General features: G+C 44.5%; 1 protein-coding gene across 6 annotated transcripts in view; it reads left to right on the plus strand.

Moving 5' to 3' along the window:
• Positions 1-22,584, plus strand: part of F8 (coagulation factor VIII) — an 82,077-nt gene that overhangs the window by 47,475 nt on the left and 12,018 nt on the right. For all 6 annotated transcript variants that reach the window (XM_083484588.1, XM_083484589.1, XM_083484587.1 and 3 more), the window contains 10 exons: positions 1,620-1,831; positions 3,363-3,513; positions 4,195-4,404; positions 6,271-9,250; positions 10,456-10,621; positions 12,341-12,553; positions 14,872-15,100; positions 16,093-16,275; positions 19,917-20,033; positions 21,144-21,215. In XM_083484588.1, the coding sequence (XP_083340714.1) occupies positions 1,620-1,831; positions 3,363-3,513; positions 4,195-4,404; positions 6,271-9,250; positions 10,456-10,621; positions 12,341-12,553; positions 14,872-15,100; positions 16,093-16,275; positions 19,917-20,033; positions 21,144-21,215 (4,533 nt within the window). The remainder of the gene's footprint in view (positions 1-1,619; positions 1,832-3,362; positions 3,514-4,194; positions 4,405-6,270; positions 9,251-10,455; positions 10,622-12,340; positions 12,554-14,871; positions 15,101-16,092; positions 16,276-19,916; positions 20,034-21,143; positions 21,216-22,584) is intronic.

Genomic DNA, 22,584 nt, shown 5'->3' on the forward strand with positions numbered 1-22,584 from the left:
CATGCAAGTTGCTTTTCATTTGAGAGATCACCAGGTGTTTCCTCATCAGCTTTCAAGCCCTACTTTGTATTCCACTTAAGGACTAGACATGTCTTTGAAAAACAAGATTGGCAGGGTGCTCACTTTGGTACAAAATCCTAACTTTGGTACGTGTGTAGCATCATAGAATATGCACCACCTTCTTTTAGAAATCTGCCTGCCTTCAGTGCTGCTGCTTACCATTGTCTGCTGTTAGTCATGCTCCAGTCTTAGCAGGACTTTTCCACTGTATTTTACCTTCCAATGCCCCACCTTTTGTTTCCTTTCCTTTTTCCTTTTGCTAGGCTGCCATGTGGCTTTCTAAAGGCTACTGCTTGCCCTCTTCTGCAAGAGACTGAGGTGTACCAATCTGGTTTGCGTGTCACGGTAAGCCAAACTGTAGCTTACCAGGACCATGCAAATGTGCTGGCGCTCCAGTCCTTTTAGGTCAGTAGACATGGCAGCTTAGAGTGTCATCTGAACTTGAGATTGTGGCTAAGCTGTCTCCTTCTTAAACATGAGCTATAGCCAAGAACAAGTCTTAACTACAGTGGTACCTCGGGTTACAGACGCTTCAGGTTACAGACTCCACTAACCCAGAAATAGTACCTTGGGTTAAGAACTTTGCTTCAGGATGAGAAGAGAAATCGTGCTGCAGCGGCATGGCGGTAGTGGGAAGCCCCATTAGCTAAAGTGGTAGCTCAGGTTAAGAATAGTTTCAGGTTAAGAACAGACCTCCGGAATGAATTAAATTCTTGACCCGAGGTACCACTGTATAGCTCCTGTTTAAAGAAGAGTAGGGATTTTATCAGAGGATTTTATCAACAGCAAAAATGGGAGTGGAAATTGCTAGTCCTTGCTTATTTGTCCCATGTCTAGAATGGATCAGTATTCACTTTTCAGTCCGCAAATAATACATCATTGATTATGTTCTCATTTGCCTTGTACAGGCGATGCTCCTTTTGCATGGGGATTCCGTTCTGGTCCCCCACGCCTGTCAGCGGGCTGTGTTTTGGGGCCACTTCCAGGTTTGGCATGTATGTGTGATCGCCCATCATTCAGACACACCTAAACCGGGGAATTGCCTCTATTTCCTTTGCATTGAAATGAATGGGGTAGAACGCGTAATGATAACCTAATTTTTGTGACTTATGCAATTAATTATGTGAATTTTGTATGTAATTTTGCCACAACAGACAGCAAAACAAATAATGTCGTTTTTGGTGGAAGATGAACTTCAGTGGAATAGAAACAGTGCTGTATGCATATATGAGGGGAAATTGCTTTTGCAAAGCATTAGGTAAAATTGCAGGCAAAAATGTGTAGGCCAGGAGAAAGTAGTACTAAAACGCTGATGGATTTGTGTGAGGACATTAGGAAAACAATCCTGCAAATTGACGTGGAACTGTGGAGAAGACTGAACAATGAGAAACTGGGAGGAATTGAAATTGACAGGTGCATACATGGTAGTAAGCCCCATTGAATCACTTCTGAGCTGACCACAGTTAGGATTGCCCTGTACATCTTTAGCCAGTTTTTGATTTTTAAAAGCTGGTGGCAAATACAGTAACACAATGGTCTTACGGTTTGTTTCCTCCCAGATCACGTTATGAAGCTCTTGCCCATTCGACCTAACCAGGTGTTCACCTACAGGTGGAAGATAATGCCTGAGGATGGCCCAACCAACTCAGATCCCCGCTGCCTGACTCACTACTATTACAGCTCTATCAAGCCTGCTCGGGATTTAGCCTCTGGGCTAATTGGACCACTGCTGATCTGCTTCAAAGAGACCATGGATCGGAGAGGGAATCAGGTTGGTCCTTGTATCTTAGGAGAAGGCTTCACAAAATAGCATGAGGTCAACTTCATGTTATGTGTAAGTGTGTGCATTAGAGCCCAAATGTGTTAGCTATGAGTAAAGAAGGTGTGTGTGTGTGTGTGTGTGTGTGTGTGTGTGTGTGTGTGTGTAACTCTTTCCATGCTCACTTCTTTCCCCCTAAAATTCCCCCCTCCCTTCACCTATCCTCCCGAGGGAGTTTTAGCCATGCTCTTGAGAGAGTAAGAGCATGTGAAACCCAATAAGGGGGAGCTACAGTGATCTGGTTTGGATTCAGTGCAAACTATGCTTAGCATGAATGTGCAAACTTGCAGGTTCGCAGAGCAAAGACTGAGGCTGCAGCAGCAGCACACCTCTTCCAGTCCTGTTATTGCTATTTGGGGCTAAGATATTTCTTGGCATGGCTTAGCATATTGCTTGAACCTGGAACTCATGGTTTGCGAGACAAACCACAAGCTGAAAGTAAAGTTTGTTCTTGGTTTACTGGTCATGGTTTTCCTGGGGGAGGCAAACCACAAGCCTAGGTTCATATGTAATGCTAAACCAAAGCCTGACTTTGGTTAGCATAGCAGCAGCAGGACTGGGGAGAATCACTCTGTGGCTGTGATATTCCATCTGGGAAGCTTCACAGTGTTCATGCAAAGCCACAATTTGACTTAGCATTACAGCTGACGATGCCAGTGGGGGAAGGAGATGGTCCTCATCTACTCAGAGACTTTCAACCAGACACTGCCAAGCCCAAACTGGCTTTGCTTCTGAGATGTTGCTGCTGCCTTATGTGTCTATTAGACCATGTAAAGGTACTTTACAGGCAGCCATGGGTGACCAGCCCTCTGAATTGTAACCAAAAAAAGCAAGAGGTCAATGAAGACTTTACAAAATAGCAGAATAATGAGTTCTGTAAGACGAACCCTGGCTAACAACCTGGCACTTATGTCATGGAGTACCTGCATAATTTTCAAATTAATAATGTACTAACCTGGCTAACACCCTAGTGCTTATGTCATGAAGTAGCTGACTAATTTTCAAATTAATAATGTAATAATCTAACATGGAATGTTACCAGGGCATGGGTAACTGTGGCAAGGCTCTGCATGGTTGTCCACTTGTGAGTGGGTGTTTGAACTGGATGATCTCAAGATCTCTTCCCAATTCTTTTTTTTTAAATGGCAACCCAGGCCATGCTTAGCAGTATCAGCTTACTGTTAGATATACTAGAGGTGACCAGTTGGCATGGGAACCAAACAGTTGGCTGATTGCTGTAATTACTGATACCCCAGCTTAACTCTGAGGTGTTTGCAGAGAAATGATTTAAAGGTCTGCATGGGGAGCAGTTCAGAGTTGGGCACCCAAAGGCACACATTCTAGCAAGAAACCTAGAACGGATAACAAAGAAGCAAGGTGGAAACAATATTCCCCTCCTGCCATCTCATCTCCATATCCAAAAAAACCTTGAGCAGTGATGCTTGTTGTCTCTCCTCAACCCTTTCATTTGTGGTTCTTCCAGATGATGTCAGATGAAGCAAGATTTGTGCTGTTTTCTGTCTTCGATGAAAACCTCAGCTGGTACTTGGAGGAGAATATCAACCAATCCTGTTCTGATGCAGCCAATGTCAACCCCCAGGATCCTGAGTTCTATGCTTCCAACGTTATGCACAGTGAGTAGCCCAAGAAGAAAAGCTGTGTGGGGTGGGGTGGGGGAGGAAAGGGGGGTGCATCCCTATCCCAGAAAAGCTACACACACACACACACACACAGCCACATACAAGCTTAAGCGTGCTGTGAGAGATCTATTTACATCACCTAAATTTCATTCAGTACAGGCCCTTTCAGAAGTCCTTTTATTGTGCATTAATAATCATTTGAGCTCATGATACTATTTGCAGCAGCCATACACAATCCCGCTTTCAGTACCTGTCTGTGCCTTTAGAAGTTTTGGGGTGCTCATACCACTTCAGTTATAATCAGTGCATATCCTGTAACTTTCTGCATTACTTTTTATTCAGCAAATGTTCTGTGTTGTTCTTTTTGTCCACTTTTGTGGCACATGGGCCCCTCCAAACAGCAGTAATTCATTAGGGAAGTTTTGCAGATCTAATGAAGCAGAAAAAAAATCACCACTAATGCACTATTGTTGTGTTGCAGGGAGGCACTGAGCACTCTTACTCCACCCATGTGCTTTCCAAAAACTAGCAGCTACTTTTAAAATAGTCTTTAGGGATTCCAGGACTCTATTATTTTAATCCTCATCTGTTTGTTTTTGAAACTCTTCTTTTGGCCTCAGTCCACCCTGTGACCTGGATGTCCATGGCATTTTCCCCATCTCACTTCTCTTACAGGTATAAATGGCTATGTTTTTGATAATCTGCACTTCAAGATTTGCCAGAACAAAGTTGTGTATTGGTACATCCTCAGTGTAGGTTCCCAGACTGAGTTTCTGTCTGTCTTCTTCTCCGGGAATACTTTTCAGCACAACACAGTCTTTGAAGAGACCCTCACGCTCTTTCCCCTCTCTGGAGAGACTGTCTTCATGTCCATGGAGAAACCAGGTGAGTTAGATGTGCTACTTAAGGTAAAGGTAAAGGTACGCCTGACAGTTAAGTCCAGTTGCGAACGACTCTGGGGTTGCGGCGCTCATCTCGCTTTACTGGCTGAGGGAGCCATTTGTCCGCGGACAGTTTTTCTGGGTCATGTGGCCAGCATGACTAAGCCGCTTCTGGCAAAACCAGAGCAGCGCACGGAAACACTGTTTATCTTCCTGCCGGAGCGGTACCTATTTATCTACTTGCACTTTGGCATGCTTTCGAACTACTAGGTTGGCAGGAGCTGGGACCGAGCAACGGGAGCTCACCCCATCGCGAGGATTCAAACCGCTGACCTTCCGATCGGCAAGCCCTAGGCTCAGTGGTTTAGACCACAGCGCTACCCACGTCCCATGCTACTTAAGACAATATGCCAAATCTTATCTCTTCCTAAGCACCAGAAGTCATTTGACATGAAAAAGTGACTCAGCTTCTCTAACCTTTAACATTATTTAATGTCTGTCCTGCTTTGTTTTCCTTGAAAGAAGAGTTAAAGTGAGGATGACTAAGGAGGATGGACTCATTTAAAGAGGCTTAGGAGTTCCTTCTCTTGATCTATTGCAGGCATAGCTAACGTTGTGCCCTCCAAACATTGTTACACTGCATCTCACATCATCCCCTGACCAGTGCATTTTTAAAGGGGTACTCAGAGGTATGCACTACTCCTGACCAATGGCCTTACTGGCTGACAGAGGCAGCCTGTCCTATTTCACCACCAGTTCTGCTGCCAAAACACCCTGGCTCTTGCCAAACATGACAAGAGCTGGGGTATTCCACAAAGCATTGTCTTTTTTTTTTATAAGATTTTTATTAAAGTTTCAAAGATTTTATAAAAGCTAGACAAAACAATAATACAAACAAACAAAAAAGCAAAAACAAGTATAATTTCAATCCCTTATTTTCTTGTAACTTACTTCCCCGACTTCCTCATACCTCCCCTTTCTGTATTCCAATTTCCAATTATTAATTCAGCAAATCCTCTCCCTTATTATCGATTTAAATTTTTAGCCTTTCTTTTCTTTTTACTTAATCATTACAGCTAGAAACCACATAATTTCTAAACCAACGTCATTCTAACATTCAATAATTTTACAATGTTTCCTAAGATAGTCCTTAAATTTCCACAAAGCCTTGTCACTCAGCTTCTCTGCTGAGTGGCCAAGCAACAATATAGCATGCAGGAATGCCCTGGCTCTAGCCAAATTTGGTGGGAGCCAGAGCACTTGTCAAAGCAATGCTGCTCAGCTTCTCCACCCCAGGGAGCAGGGGAGCCAAGCAGTAATGTGGCATGCAGGAACACCCCAGTTCTCACTGAACTTGGCAGCAGCTGGGGCGTTCCATAAATCATTGCCACTCAAGCTTCTCCACCTGTGGGTGCTGAAACACCTCCCTCTGGCCACTTCTACTGGAAGTGATAAGGTGGGCAGAGCACTGCCTATTACACTTTTGCCACCTGAGGTGGGCGCTTCACCCTGCCTCATGGGTGGGTCGGCTCTGTGTGGCTGGAAGTCAGACTCCATCTGTAGGGCACTGGTTATGTTACCTATTATCCATTGTCTCATGCATACAGTAGGATAGTGGGGTCTGCTCTGTCCCTTCCCAGGCTGCCTCTGTTCTCAGTAAAAGAGGTCTACACGTTGTCTGTCGGGACCTGGTAACCCAGCAGTCAGCCTTTTTGAATTCATCGACACATTTTGAATTTTGAGAGAGAGTGTTACTGGTCCTACCCCTTCTGGTTGTGGTACTCCTAACCGAGCAGAAAGAGAGAAAGCCCCTGTGCTTTATTGCCAATATTGATCTCATTTTTTCCTTCAATCCTTTTACCTGAGACAGGCACATGGATATTGGGGTGCTTGAACCCAGACTTCAGGAGGCAAGGAATGAGAGCCACGTTCACTGTTTCCAAATGCCCCAATGAAATGGAGTATGATTACTCTTATGAATTAATACCAGAAGGTGAACTAAATGAAGCCAATGTCTTGCAACCAAGAGGCTTCCCCAGGAAAAACAGGCCTGTCCAGCCTTGCCTAAAGAAGCATGGAGATGCAGAAAATGAAATGCAGAAGACCAACCACCATTTGGCTCCTTGTCGTGAAGCCAATAAGCTTTTTAAATTAAACAAGAAAAAGAATCCTACTGACTTGCCATCGCCTCCTGGAGAGTCCTTATATCAAGATAACATTTCTTTACCTTCTTCCCAAGACGACCTCGTTAAGCCCACTGATGCCTTTCCAGCAGAAGAAGAACCATCATCTATACTCAAGCAAAGTTTCCAACATCATTCTTTCACAGGAAACTCTTCTCTCTCATGGAAAGAGTCTCATCTTAATAAGAGTGCGTTAGAAACTGCAACCAGTCTGGGTAACGAGACTCTTCCCTTTGGGACATTCAGCCCACTTGAAGGAGCTGGGATGGTCCAAGAGAAATCAGATAAACAGGAGGCAGTGGAGATCATGAAGCCTCATTCAGCCCCTCCATTGGAAAAGGTGGAGGCAATTCCTGAAGACTATGTTACCAGCATTCAGTCAAAGGGGTTGCAGGATGGGATGGGCCTTGCAGAAAGACTGACATTGAATGTGAAAAGGCTCCCTCTTAAAACTGACGATAATTTAACACAACAAAATGAAGTATATCCAGATTCCAGATTTTATGAAAGAGCTTCGCTTGAAGATGTTAACACAGTTGAAGGACAGAACGCTGTACCATTGATGCCAGATACAACGTTGAATGAGAAAGTAGGACTGCAAATATCCCTTATGGATAAGGGTACTTTCTTTAACATGAGTAATACCTCTGCATCATTAGATGACTTGAAAAGTAAGCCACTTATTCAGCACATGTCACTGGACAGTCAAAACACTGGTCCACCAAGATTAGAAAGTAACCCTGGAGCTGAAAACATGGTATCACAGAGCTATGGCACAAGCTTTCAAGCTTCTACAAGCTACTCATCTCATAAGGCAACTGTCCAAGGGAATGAATCATTTACATCAAGAGAATCATTACATACTAGAAAAAAAGGAGTTGAGCAATCCACTGCAACTATAGGAAGTCAAGGCCCTTTTACATCTGTAAATGAAAACTTCCTTCCTGGCAAAAATAGTGCACATACAGCTTCTCATGACAAAGTGCATGAGCCAACGCCTCCAGCAAAGCGTTTTCAGGGTCATGAGACAGAGGTGGTTGACACAGCTACTAGAGGCCCAGATAATTTGAATGAACATGCTTCTTTATTTGCACAGAATGGTGAGCAAGTGGCTCCAAACAACCCAACTAGCAACCCAAATATTCTAGAGAAGTCTGACTATACTAATGACATTCCGGAGAGTAATGATAGATTCTCTACGCATCCATTTCACACTAGTCAAAGACCAGACGGCTCAGCACTCCAAGAAGGTTTCCAAGAAACTAGCCAAAGCAAGGATTTTGGGGGGAAAGAGAATAAAGCTTTGCTCATTGTTGATGCCACCGCCAACAGAATCTGGAACCCAAATTCCCATGGATTTCTGGGTAGTTTGTTGCTTCCTAAAACAAGTTTATCAGAAAAAGAGGATGCTTTTCATCAAGTGGAGTCACCTCTATCACAGCTAGTTGACCTGGGAAATGACACAAATTCTAAAGAGTTTGTAAGAAAGGGGGAGATAAAGCTACAACCAGAACTAGAAATTCAGAGCCATGAAAAGTCATCAGATGGGATGAGGTTGCAGCCCTGTCATCTGGGTCCTCATGGATGTGGTGGTCACTTGGAAAAGAGGTCTCTGAAATCACACCAGGCCACGTTGGAAGAAAGACATGCTGTACCAGCAAGGGAAATGAAGAGTTCTGGAAAAGCTGAAGAAAGAGCTCAGGCTTTGCTCAATGGTAACTTCTTCAAGTTAAACAATAAGGCCAAGGCTTCTATAATAAAGGCACCTTTGGCAGATGGGGCTACAAGAAACCAACAAGCAACCACACTTGGCAAGACAACTGCTTCATCTTCTCTGTTCACCTCAGTCCAGTCCAGTCCAGCCCCACACGCCCTGAACTTTCCTGATTCCCAGCAGACTTGGAGAGGAGCCAGTTTGTCTCACGAAGTAGAGGATGTAGGGGGTGCAGCTGACACCATTTCTGGAACTCTTGGGCACAGTATTATGGAAGCCAAACCTGGATTGGCCCCCACTTTCTTTGCAGGAGGACAACTCAAAGGTGCTGGCTCTGTTCTCTATAAGACCACCAGTCAGACAAATGAGGCTGGACTTCCTGCAACTCCAGAGGTTCCTGTTATGACTCACAGTGATCCAGAAATAAAAAGGGAGAAGACTGAAAATTCTGAAAGATGGGCCTCAGCAGAAAACAATCTGGACTCTCAAAACTCTCAAGGTCACCTAGCTGTCAATCTTCCCTTTCAAGAGCAGCTGTGGGAGGAAGCAGATAGACAAAAGGAAATCCATAGCGAAGGAGGGGACGTTCGTTCCATAAGTGGCAATATTCAAAAATTTGAAAGGAGGAAAAGAGTAGAAGAAATTGGAGCCCCAGTGCATGGATTTAGCAAAGGTGAGAGTAGGACCTCAGGAGCCAAGGTCCATATGGAGGTCTCCATGGCACCGACCGACCTCAAAGGATCTATGGTGACAAACTCCTCAAAGACTCTGAATCGAGCATCTGACTATGATGATTACAGCAATTCTGAGGACAAGCAAGAATTTGATATATATGGGGAAGATGACCAGGATCCACGTACTTTCAATGGCAGAGTCCGACAGTACTTCATTGCTGCAGTGGAGGTGATGTGGGATTATGGAAACCATACATCTTCACCATATCTAAGAGACAAGTAAGTTCTGCCCAGCATTTGGGGACTGTGGGGCTAGAAATTCATAAGCCGCAATGCTCTCTAGAGCAGCCATTTCCCATGTTGGGTCCCAGGATTGTGCTGACCTTAGAATAAGTTCCCATCATCCCCAGCCAGCATGTTCCAGTGGTTGGAGATGGTGGGAGATGTAGTCCAATGACATCTGGAGTCCCAAGGCTGAGGAAGGCTGATCTAGACCAGTGAGCTTATTTGAAATGCTCCTGAGATTTTACCTCCAAACATTTACCTCCAAAGATCAGAGGTGATGTGAGGAGGAAGAGGGAAAGGCTTTTGGCTGATGCTGTATTGAAACTTTCTGAAATGGCAATGTAGTTTCCTCATAATCATCCTTGTACTGCTTTAAGAGCATTTAATTTTAAAAAAGTTGAATATTACATTTGTATCCCACCCTTCCGCCAAGCAGCACAGGGCAGCATACATAGTGCCTCCCCAGCTTGTTAATTTTCACAACCGCTTTGTAAGGTTGGTTAAGCTGAGAGATGGTGATGACCCAGGATTGCATCCTGAGCCTTACAGCAGATTAAGGACCTGAACTGAGACCTACTGTATGTGTATATATTGTCTCAGTGTTCTTTAGAGCTGCACAGTGCATGGGCACATGTGTGAAATGGTGACCTATCTGTTGGATTTTGGGACAGCAGAAAGTTGCAACCATGAAATATTAGGGGACAGGGTGGAGAAATGTTGCACAACACCCTTTCTCTGCCCTAGATGATGTTAGATTGCGGGAAGAAATTTAAAGTTTATCTTAAGAAACATTGCAAAATTAATGAATGCTAAAATGTCGTGGTTTTAGGGGGGGAAAGGAGACTACAGCTGTAAAAGATTAAGTAAAAGAAAAGAATAAGGGAAAATTTGATAAAACTAAGTGTTAGGATTTGCTGAAATAATTTTGGAAATTGGGATGTAGAAAGGGGAGGTATGGGGAAGTCGGCGAAGTAAGGTTTAAGAAAAAGGGATATGAAATTATACATGTTTGTTTGTGTGTTTGTTTGTATTGTGTATTGTTTGTGTTTATAAAAACTGTGAAAAACCAATAAAAATTTTATATATAAAAAAAAGATGATGTTAGATTGCAAGGCAGTTACATATAGAAATGCTAGTCTGCAGCGTCTTCCAAAAAAAAAGTCTGTACTTGACCACACCAGCCTCTTATGTTTTCACAGGAATCTGAAAAACAGCTGGAAGAAGCCATCCAGGCAGTACAAGAAAGTAGTTTACCGAGAATACCTGGACAGCTCTTTCACTCAGCCACAGGTCCGTGGAGAATTGGAAGAACACTTGGGCATCTTGGGACCATACATCCGAGCACAGGTTGATGATGTCATCATGGTGAGACACTCAATATTAAATACGGGAAATGCTGGAGGGTGTCACCTCTCATACTTAAAGTGGGATTGGTAAAGGTAAAGGTACCCCTGCCCGTATGGGCCAGTCTTGCCAGACTCTAGGGTTGTGCGCTCATCTCACTCTATAGGCCGGGAGCCAGCGCTGTCTGCAGACACTTCCGGGTCACGTGGCCAGCGTGACAAGCTGTATCTGGCACACGGAACGCCGTTTACCTTCCCGCTGGTAAGCGGTCCCTATTTATCTACTTGCACCCGGAGGTGCTTTCGAACTGCTAGGTGGGCAGGAGCTGGGACTGAACGATGGGAGTGCACCCTGCCGCGGGGATTTGAGCCGCCGACCATTCGATCGGCAAGTCCTAGGCGCTGAGGTTTTACCCACAGCGCCACCCGCGCCCCAAAGTGGGATTATAAAAACAAAAATAGTCTATCCTCCCTCTACATATTCCATTTGTTTAGGTCTGCATTTTACCTTACATATCATGTCCAGCTCATATCATTGTAAGAGAAGCCTGATGTCAGCACCTGGAATTCTTAGGCAACTGCAAGGACCCCAGCCACCTAGTAAGGGCCCAGTGCTTGCCACTTAAATTCCCTACAATGCCCTTGACAGAGCTTTGCTCTGGGGCTCTGTGAAGAATTGAAATGGCAACTAGACCCAGCCACTTGGCACTGATCAGCATCCCACAGACATACTGTCCAACATTTTCATTTCAAAAACAGGGATGCATGTCTTCCAGGATGTGCTCCCTGTCGATTCACAAGACCCATACCACAATCTTGCCCTAGGAAAAGTGCTTTTTCCAGGGCGAGAGCACGGCACCCAAAATGGTCACCACAATCTCACTCCAAAAACCAGGATGTCCCATTTTTTTTTCCTGAGACACTTGGCAGTTTTGCACTGATAGAGACAAGGACACAGCCTAGGGCTCCTTCAGACCTTGAGCCAGTTTGATTGTCCATAACAGGTTAGTAGCCACACACTTTGAGTTAAGGAGTCAGGGTCAGCTCTACCATTAGGCAAAATGAGGCAGCAGACAAAACTTTGGATGGCAGAACTGTATGTGCCACATGAACTGCCCTGTGCCACTAAGCTAGCCTGCTGTCAGATGCCCAGCAGGACACTTTTTCATCTCCAGTGTCAGCTGCCAGTTCAATTGGCTTTTGTATGTGGAATGGGAGATGGGAGAAAACACATCACCTTGTCTTTCATCTCAAGCAGCAAAATGTCTTGGGCTGGTCATGTATAGGAAGAAGGTCTATGGATGCGGTGGGGGGCAGGGAGTCATTACAGTTACCTGTGTAAGATTACTTCTTTTTTTAAAAAAAGTTATTTAATTACAATTCTTCTTGGTGAATGATTGGGCAGATTTCTGCATTAATATATCCATATGTAAAAGGGCAAGGTACTTAAAAAAAAAGCTGGTCATTTAGGGAGGGGGGCAGTAATATGCCCAACGGGGCCAGGCCCCCAGGGTTACCTTGGTAGTTTTGGCTCAGATCAGCCTTCCTCAACCTGGTGGCCTCCAGGCATTTTGGGCTACAACTCCCACCAACCCAAGCCAGCACTGGGCCTATAGTCTTCCAGCTTAAAAGGTGATGACCCCAATAGAGTAAAGAACAGCTTGAGTTGTCTTTGTTCTTTATCCCCCTTCCCAAAAGTTAACTCTTCTCTTTACACCTGTTCTTCCCTCCTTTCACCCAGGTGACTTTCAAGAATCTGGCTTCCCGCCCGTATTCATTCCATTCTAACCTGCTGCCCTATGAAGGAAATGGGGAGGAAGTAGAGCAGCCCATCCAGGACTCTGTGCAGCCTGGCGAGGTCCGAGATTACTCCATCAAGGTGTTGTCACACATGGCTCCTACAGCCAATGAGTTTGACTGCAAGGCATGGGCATATTTCTCCAGTATTAGCCTGGTAAGTGGGTAATGCATGCTCTCCTGCTGTTTGTATCAGGGCATTTCGTGGGCCATGACAAGAGGGCTGGCCAGACCTAACAGCGGGCACCTTGCAAAGATTAAAAAGCAAAGTCTCTTCTTGCAAGCTGATGAAACTTAATGTGCAAAACAAGCAAATTATATCTGCATACTGATGATTTGATTTGATTGTCATTTAACACAAGGCTGTCTCCAGGCAACTTAGATCAAGTTTGAAAGCATACAGAATTGTTAAAAACAGCTACCATCATAAAAAAAATACTCCAACAAAATATACCGTATTTTTCGCCCTATAGTGCGCACCGGCCCATAGGAGGCACCTCGTTTTTTGGGGGGGCAAATGAATAAAAAAAATTAGTGTCCCCCCCCCAGCCCCCAGAACAGGCTGCTATCTGCAAGCCTTGCGAGCCCGGCGGCAACTCCTCCCGGGCACGCAAGGCTTGCAGACACCTGCACGAAGCACAGGGCGTCCTCCGGAGGGCGCCCCATGCTCTGGGCTGCAGGCTGCCGCCCGCAAGCCTTGTGCGCCTGGGGGGAGTTCCCCCGGGTGCTCAAGGCTTGCCAACACCTGCGCGAAGCACGGGACGTTCTGTGGAGGGCGCCCCGTGTTTCGGGCTGCAGGCTGCCGCCCGCAAGCCTTGCAAGCCCGCAGGAACTCCCGCCGGGCTCGCAAGGCTTGCGGATAGCTTCCTGAAGCCTGGAGAGCGAGAGGGGTCGGTACGCACTGACGCCTCTCACTCTCCAGGCTTCAGCGAAAGCCTGCATTCGCCCCATAGGACGCACACACATTTCCCCTTCATTTTTGGAGGGGAAAAAGTGCGTCCTATAGGGCGACAAATACGATAAGCAACCAAATTAATACATTAAAACACCAGCTTCTATGGGATGGCGTGAACTTATCAAGAACAGCATTAAACTCAGCTGGATCAAATTCCATCCAATGCTTAGTTGAAGGGGAAAGTCTTAATGCAACACCAAAGGATGTCAATGGCTGCAACAGGCCTCACTTGGAAGAGCATTCCACAGGCAGGGGGCCACACTTGAAAAGGCTCTTTTTTTCTTGTTCCCTGAGTTCTCTCAGAGGGAAGGTCTGCATGTTCTCTTGTCAAGAGAGGAGATCAGTCATGACTAAGGATGGAAAAAATAGATTCAGTTTGCATTTGAAGATGGATTTAAATGCAAAAATTATTTAATTTTTTAGGCAGAAATTACAAACAAAATGTGTATTTTAGGGGAGATTTGCACTAAAATACTGATAAATATTCATGATGACATTTTATATAATATTCATCAGTATTTTAGTGCATATATTTTAGTACACACAAACAGAGAGATGTGGAAATGTAGAGAACTAAACTCAAGGCTGGGAAAATCAAAACCAGCAGATTTCCCCATTCCTAGTCAGGTCACAGAATGTTGCTTTTCAAGACTTCAGGCAGAAGCCCTTCCCAGGCTTACCTGGCTTGAACATGGAATGCCATGTGTGCAAAGCACGTAGTCTCCCACTGAGCAACACCTTGTGGTTCCCTTTCCATAACTGCAACTCCTCATCTGTTTAGTTAAGACATTTGAGGAAGTTTGCCACAGATGGCTCTAGGACATAATTGTCCTTGTTACTTCCATCAGCATCCCCTTTGCTTTCCATGCTCCCATTCTAAGTGGCATGAGCGCAAAGGGAGGACTTTGAAAATTACATCTGATGTGAAAGTGGCCTTGTCCTGCTTAATATATAGTAAGGGATTGCAGCCCATCTGAGGAAATAATTAAATGGAACGTTCTGTTGTGGCAGAGAAAGGGAAGGGAGCAAAGAAAGGGAAGGAAGAGTAGGGATGAGAGCTTCATACGCATCAGCTTTGCATAGCTATAACTGGATCTGACTTCTGAGATTTCAGTTTTTATACTAGACTTGTAAGTAGGCCCACAGAAAAGTAGCTAGTTTGCAATTCTTTCTTTTTTTTACACCCCCTGTATACTGGCCACAAAGGAGGGGAAGCTTTATTCTCCAGGAACCTGTCTAATCCCCATTAAAAGGTGAGGCTTCTTAGCCTCATAATCCAGGTTGACATGGCATGAACATGACTCTAAGCTGGGGGTAACCAACATGATGCCATCCTGTTATTGCTGGACTCCAACACCCTATCAGCCCTAGCCAGCATGGCCAATGGTCAGGGATGATGGGAATTGTAGTCCAGCAATGTCTTGGAGAGCACCGTATTGGTGATTTCTGTATTTGCAGTGCTGCTGGGGTACAGGAACTGATACGCCTCACGTCCACCTGCCCTCAATTTTTAATTCTAGGAGAAAGATCTACACTCTGGTCTTGTTGGACCTCTGATTATCTGCCGGCTTGGAGTACTGAGCACAGCATACAGAAGGCAGCTGGCTGTCCAGGAATTCTCCTTGCTCTTCACCATCTTTGATGAGACCAAGAGCTGGTATTTTGCTGAGAACCTTGAGAGGAACTGTCTGCATCCCTGCCACATCCAGACAGATGATCCTGCCTTTAAAGCAAGCAATTCTTTCTATGGTAATAACCTCCTTACCACCTCTTCGTCTCTTTCCATGCTCCCAGTATAATTGGCACTGGGGCAAGGAGAGATGTGATGGAAATCCCTGTCTTCTCCCAAGTAAATCTACTCAGATTGTTGATGGAAGCTCTGCTCTGTGTCCCTCTGCTGTGTGATCTGCAGAAGGTGGCTGTATAAGATGGAGCCTTTTCAGAGGAGAACACCCAATGGCTCTTCCTGACTGTCGCTATTTTCAATCACATTCCAGTAAATTCAGATTCATAGAATTGTGTTGGCATCCGTCTGTCTAGGAAGTCAGTGGAAGAGTGCGCCTTTGGGGGTAAAGTCAATCCATTGGAGAGTTACTGTAGAGACTGTTATGGGACAGACATGTTTTCTTGCAGCTGGGGCAGACAAATAATAGAATCGTAGAGTTGAAGGGACCCCCTAGGGTCATCTAGTCCAAACCGCTGCAATGCAGGAATCTCAACACACTGCCCCCCTCATCCAGTTTGAAACCATACCAGACACTGCTTAGCTTTGCAAATGTCCTAGCAGCTTTACTGCTGCACCACTAGGAGGCTGTGCAATTAAAGTTGATTCAGAGCTCTTAGGGCCTGTCCATACCCCAGCTTAATGTGGATTGTGAATCCCTTGTGCATCCCTTAATTCCACCTGTTTTCCTTCAACTGCTGTTGCCCTGCACTTTCCCCTCCCTGAATCCAGAGATTCCCTATGCAATCAATGTAACTCTCCTATTTGGATTTTCAAAACATAGGGAATTGGGCTTTTTGCAACAAGGAAAGTGTGGGATATATGGTATTTGCTGCTTTTGTATATACTGCTTTGTTTTGTTTTATATGAAAACAATTGACTATATAAGAATTGTTTCATATGAAAACAAATGTATATATATATCCGAACAGTGGAAAACAACTGCATACATAAGGCTTTTGCTCTTCCTTTTCCCCATTCTGATTTTCCTTCTTCTTTTCTTCTCTCTGTTCTCCAGCTATCAATGGTTATGTCAGAGACAGTCTACCAGGACTAGTGATGGGTCAGCACCAGAGGGTGCGGTGGTATCTGTTGAATGTAGGAGGTGCCAAAGACATCCACTCTGTCCACTTCCATGGGCAAGTCTTTACCATCCGAACGGCCCAGGAGTACCGCTTAGGAGTCTACAACCTCTATCCTGGTAAGCTATGAAATGGATGTCTTTATACATAACCTTCTTGCCAGCTTATTTCTGCCTTTGGGATACTATGGAATATCCTCAGGGGGAAAGAGCTCAACAGCCAGTGCCTCTTTTATAGCACTAGAGGACACATAGAGCAGTAGAGAGTCAGTGTAGTCCAGCAGTTAGAATGTTGGATTGGATCTGGGAAACCAGGGTTCAAATCCCAACTGGACCATGTAGCTCACTGGATGAACCTGGCCCAGTCACCCCCTCTCAGCCTAACCTACCCCACAGGTTTGTTGTGAGGATAGAACTGAGGAGGGGTAGAACAAGGTATGCCATCTTGAGCTCCTTGTAGGAAAGGTGGGATATAAATGTAATAATGATAACAATAAACCAAGTAGAAGCCATGTACAGAATCATGCTAAATCATGCTTAGCTTAGATCATGCTTAACTTAAACCAGGGCTTAGCAGAACGCAGTTCTTCAGATTCATCATTGTAGAATTTTAGGGCCATATCCAACTTTTCTCTACCCTAAGTTGGCCATTGAAATTAATGGACCTAGGTTAGTCATTTCCATTGACTTCAGTGGTTACTGCTCTGAGCAACAACTCTAATATAGCCCTTAAGAGTTAGAAGGGACACTGGAGACTATTTTCTTTCAAAACACATTTAAAGATAGCCAAGAACTGTGTTGCAACATTTGGAAATGTAGATCATATTCCTCAGTTCCTTCCCTCCAAGTAAGGACTGGGAGACTTTAGACTCACCCATTTTTGACATCTCTAATATAATGTTATGTGGGGTGTTTTTTTTGGGGGGGGGGGGTCCAGTCTGCGTGAAACCCTGGTTACCCTTCAAAACTTAGGGTCCTGTATCTGAGGGTAGAATATATAAGGGGAAATTTGCCAAGTTAGTTCTTTTGTCAAGGTAATGGCTTTGGCTGGCTAGTTAAGCACTATCATCTGGCATAACCAAAAGTGTTGCTCTGTGCCATAGAACCAATGGAAGGGCCTTTCCCTCACCCCCTTCTCCTAGCTGCTACATAGGAAGACAATAGCCAGAGTTGCATGTGGGAGAGAGCTGGAAGCAAGCTAGAAAACATGCTTGCTGCGTGCTAGACTTTGGGGCTCTCATGGAATATTAATTGGGATGCAATAGCTGTTGCAGTATTAATGCTGTAGAGCCCCTCCGTCCTATATGTATATACGTAAATGAAACCATATGTGCTAAAGGCACCACAATCTCTGCTGACCTTCATTCCAAGGAAACTGAACCCTGGGTAAGTACCCTGGAGTCTCTCTCACTACTTGGAGATTAGGGTGGCAGGTAACAACAGGTATAATATGGTACCATCCACTTTACACATTTGAATCTGTTGCTGGTTTTTTGACTAGGAGAATAAACATGGATAGACATAGGCAATGCTGAAGCCCCAACAGCACCCATGTAAACTAGGTGGCTGCTCTCTCCAGCTTTCACACATACTTTGAACGTTCTTTATCATATCCCAGAGAGAGTCTCCCAAAGGCTAACTTGCCCACAACATGTACTGTAACTGAAGCTGACAGAATGGACTGTAGCTACGTGGAAGGCTGTGTAGCTCAGTGGTAGAGCATCTTTTAAAAAATAATAATAATCAGAAGGTCCCAGTTTCAATCCCCAGCCTCGCCAGGTACAGCTGGGAATGCCCCGTGTCTGAAATTATGGAGAGTTGCTGCTAGTCAGTGCAGATAATACAGTACTGATGTTGTATAAAACAGCTTTCTGTGATCTTTTTTTATGATATTTATTCAGGTTTCAAAGAAAAGAATTACATGAATTAAAAAGAAGAAGAAAAAGAAAGACAAAAATGAAAATAAAAGAAAAAATACAAAATACAAAAAGATAAAAAACACTTAAAAAAATACATCAGTCTTTCCATACCTTACATTCATTTCCTTGTTTCCCTGACCTCCTCACACCTCCCTTTTTTGTATTCCAATTCAGTTAGTTAATTCAGCAATTTCTTTCCCTCTTTGTTTTTATCTTAGTCCTTTAACATAATATATTATGTGATCTTAACTCCAGTTCTACCAGAGTTCTACCACACACACACAAACACACACACCCTTAGGAAACTGCGGTTGTGAGTAGCCTGTGGAAAGGAGTGCTACATCCCTGCTAAATCCTCTCTTCTGCAGATTCCTTGTTCAATTGTAGAGCTCAAAATGCTGCAGATGTGCTTTTTGAACACTGGAGTGTGCAGCAAGGCTGCTTGGCAAAGTGGCAGGAGGAGAAAGAGTGGAGCACTCCCTCTTTCTCCCCCTTTCTCCACTCAATATCATTCCCTCTGCTATAAGAAAAAACTTCTTCTTTTCCCTTATGGGGTATCCAAGAGCCCATATGAAGTTCTTAAGTGGGTTCCCTATCTGTAGGAGAAAATAACAGAGGCCAACCAGAGTATATTGAGAAGCAAAGTGCCTAGTAAGCCTGATCTCTATTGCAATAGAAAAGTGCTTTTGCAACAGGGTCCGCACTCCCCACACACAGGAGGGAGGAGAAAGAACCCTGAACAATGATGCACAAACCCTTATATAGACTTTTGAAACTGCCCAATCTGTAGCCCAAGACCACCCCCCTGAAGCATCATACATACATCACAGAAGGATGTATACAGCAGAGGAGATGATCTACAACAGAAATCCTGTTTGCCAGGATACTTGATAATGGTCACTGATTGCATTACCTGGACAACCTGGCCATTCTTTTTGAGATGGTTAATACCTTAGTTCCTGAATCCAGGTCACAGGCCCACCCTATTCATACACAAATCTTCTTCTTTGGCAATCACTCGTAGCCGAGTAAGATTGTCTTCCATAAACACGGTTTTATCAATGAGTCCATAAGTAACTATGGAGGGCAATTCTGGATCCACACGTCCTTCCACAGTGGGGACATTGGTCTCCGGGTGGGAGTTGATCACAGTGTGGATTTGCCAAGCATGCCTTCCTCTTAGCTTGTTTCTCCCTTGCGTCTTGAGTTCAAGTGTCTTCAAAGCCCATGACACCTTTGGTAAAGGCTGTTCTCCAATTGAAGCGCTCGCAGGCAAGTGTTTCCCAATTGTTGGTGTTTATACTAATTTTTTTAAAATTTGCCTCGAGACAGTCTTTAAATCTCTTTTGTTGACCACCAGCATTATGCTTTCCATTTTTAAGTTCAGAAAATAACTATTCTGAACTTATACACAAATACACCCTTTAAAACAGGATTTGCAAGCAAAAAGACAATGGGAAGGCTTTCCCCATTTTCCTCCCTTACTTCAGAGGAATATCTGAGGTCACTGGGAGAGTCAAAATGGCTTCAGGATTGCTCTCCTGTACTATTTCAGACACATGGTTTATATACTTATGTATGTGTTTGCCTTGTACATTTATGAACATTTATTTTATATTTGAGACCTTAGGATTGTTATAACACCTCTTAAAGCTGTTTCTCTTAGACAAAGAACTTGCATTTGCATGTAACATCACTTCATTCTGAAGGACCACCCTCTTCACAAGGAGAGTCTCCAATGATCAACCTTAACTCACATGCAAAACTCTTCTTTCCTTCCTCTAGTGTTCAGCACCCAGTAGTGAATAACCAGCTGACCTTCTTTCCCCCTTCTGGTTGCAGGTGCCTTTGAGACAGTGGAAATGAGCCCATCCCACCCTGGGATTTGGCAGGTGGAATGTATGGTTGCTGAGCATGAGCAGGCTGGGATGAGTGCCTTCTTCCTAGTGTACGACCAGCGTGAGTAGCAAAGCATGACATTCTTCTTCCTGGCACTTTGATTCACGGATAGGAACAGGCTCAGATCTCAGTTTCTCTGTGTTATGTTTCTGAAAAAGACAATACATTCCTAAAATCCAGATTTTTACCACTTAGCTCTAGCGGTTGATCAACCCTCACACATCTGCAAGTTGGACTGAAAGCTGCTTTCAACATAAAGCTCACATTTGTTCCTCGTGGCAATCAGGCAAAGAGCAGGTCAGGATACACTTAAAAGAACATTTGTAATGGGTGAAGAGATGAAAGGGAGAATGCTGTTCTGTTGCATTTTACAGCAGGTAATGGGGAATTGGCTGTTGCTTATTGATAGAGCATCTGCTTTGCTTGCAGAAGGTCCCAGTTTCAATCCCTGGTGTCTCTAGGTAGGGCTGGGACAGAACCCCTGGCTGAAACCCTGGAGAGTTGTTGCTAGTCAGTGCAGACAATTTTGAATTACAGTGGTGCCTCGCAAGACGAAATTAATTCGTTCCGCGAGTTTTGTCGTCTTGCGATTTTTTTCGTCTTGTGAAGCACAGTGTCGGGGAAGTTTTGGAAAAGCTTCAAAAATCACCAAAGTCTTTAAAAACCTCAAAAAAGGCTACCACACCGCATTCTATGGGTTGCTCCTCGAAGTTAAGTCGCAACTGTATTAACGGTGTTAAGAAAAAGGAAACAAACTTGCAAGACGTTTCTGTCTTGCGAAGCAAGCCCATAGGGAAAATCGTCTTGCGAAGCAACTCAAAAAACCAAAAACCCTTTCGTCTAGCGAGTTTTTTGTCTAGCGAGGCATTCGTCTTGCGAGGTACCACTGCAGATAGACCAGTGTCTAAGGTTCGGTATATAAGGTAGAGTCCTTATTGCTTCCATGGATGCCATGACACCCAAAAAACCTAGGCAGGCTTGAGATCTTTGCAACTTTAGTCCTGCCTTACAAGAGCAAGCCATCAGGCATTCCAAATATTAAGCTGGAATTTGAAATATATTTCATGGTCTGTTGCATTCCCAGGACAGCTCAAAGCCCAGAATTTAGAAAACATTGTTTATAAGTCTTTATTAAAATACCTTTATATTTTCTCAAACCTTTCATTTCAGGGTGTCAGATTCCTCTGGGCCTAGCTTCTGGCTACATCGCAGACTCACAGATCACAGCTTCAGAACACTATGGTAAGCACTTGAATCATGGTTTATTAATTGATGGAACACTTGTTTCTGCTACAGATTCTTGCCATCCCATTTAGGAGGAATGAGGCATTTACTAGAACATTACAGCTCTACAGAACTCTGTGAGTGTCTCATATTTTGAAATCGGAACCTCCACACCATGACTCCTGGCTTCCGGTGCTTGCAGGCTCATCCAGGGAGCTCATCCAGACAACCTGTTTATTGTGCATTCATTGTGATTTGCTTGCACAAATATTATATGATGGCTACTCTTTTGCATGCAAAATGCCCCAGTTTCAATTTCCAGACTCTCCAAATAGGGCTGGGAGAGGCTCCTGTCTGAAACTCTTGGGAAGCCAGTCAGGGCTGGTGCATACCTTAGCTTAGTGTAGATTGCGAATCCCTTTTAATTCCCCCTCCTCCCTGAGGGATTCTCCTCCAACTTCTGCTGTCTCAGACTTTCTCCTCCCTAAATCCAGAGTTTCCCTATGCTCTGTAAATCCAGATAGGAGTGCTACATCCATTGCACAGGGAATACCCAGATTTAGGGAGGAGAAAGTGTTGGATAGCAGTAGCTGGAGAATGTCATGTGAAGGAGGGGGAATTAAAGGACTCACAACCCACATGAAGCTGAGGAATGGAGAGGCCAGTCAGTGTAGACAATGGTGAATAGATGAATTAATGGCCTGACTTGGCATAAGGTAGCTTCCCATGTCCCCTGGCCCTCCACTGAGGGTGCTTCCAGACTCTCACTGTTTTCAGGTGGGAGTCAGTCACATACTATCTGCAAATTCAGGTTGTGCATCTATAATTATTACAAGGTCTTGTGCGAGAAACCTGCTTCCACAATGGAGATCGGACTTTCTGTGATGAGGAAAGTGATAGGAAAACACCCTGGAAAGTATGGAGGAAATGCTTGTTCTGATGCAGTGTCATCTCACCTCCCTGACAACAAATCAGAATTAACACCTATTAAATGGCCAGCATCTCCCTGCAAAAATATCAGAATGAATGATCGATAAACAGGTTGACTGGTAGCACCATGAGTCCTTGATATTTTTAAAGGGATTGGGGGATCCAGAGTAGCACAGGCAGCAGAGTACTCCTCCATTGCTGGTCATTCACTGACATTTCTGCTGTTTCGACGTGTCTGCAGTGGCACAGGCAGTGGTTCCTCTAAAGATGGATGTGGGACCCAGAGATGCAGAAGATGTGCGTGGTGGCGGCAGCTCTAGCTACCTCACCCACTGCTTGCCTGCAGAGCCGGGTGACTTCAAACAAATGTTTATTTTTTAAAAAGGAGACCAGTGTCAGCCACAGAGCGCCCCTCCTCCTGCTGGCTTTGGCAACTGACCTGCCCATGCTGGCTTCT

Source organism: Podarcis liolepis (genome assembly GCF_965112155.1).
Source record: "Podarcis liolepis genome assembly, chromosome: Z".
Classification (NCBI taxonomy): Eukaryota; Metazoa; Chordata; class Lepidosauria; order Squamata; family Lacertidae; genus Podarcis; species Podarcis liolepis.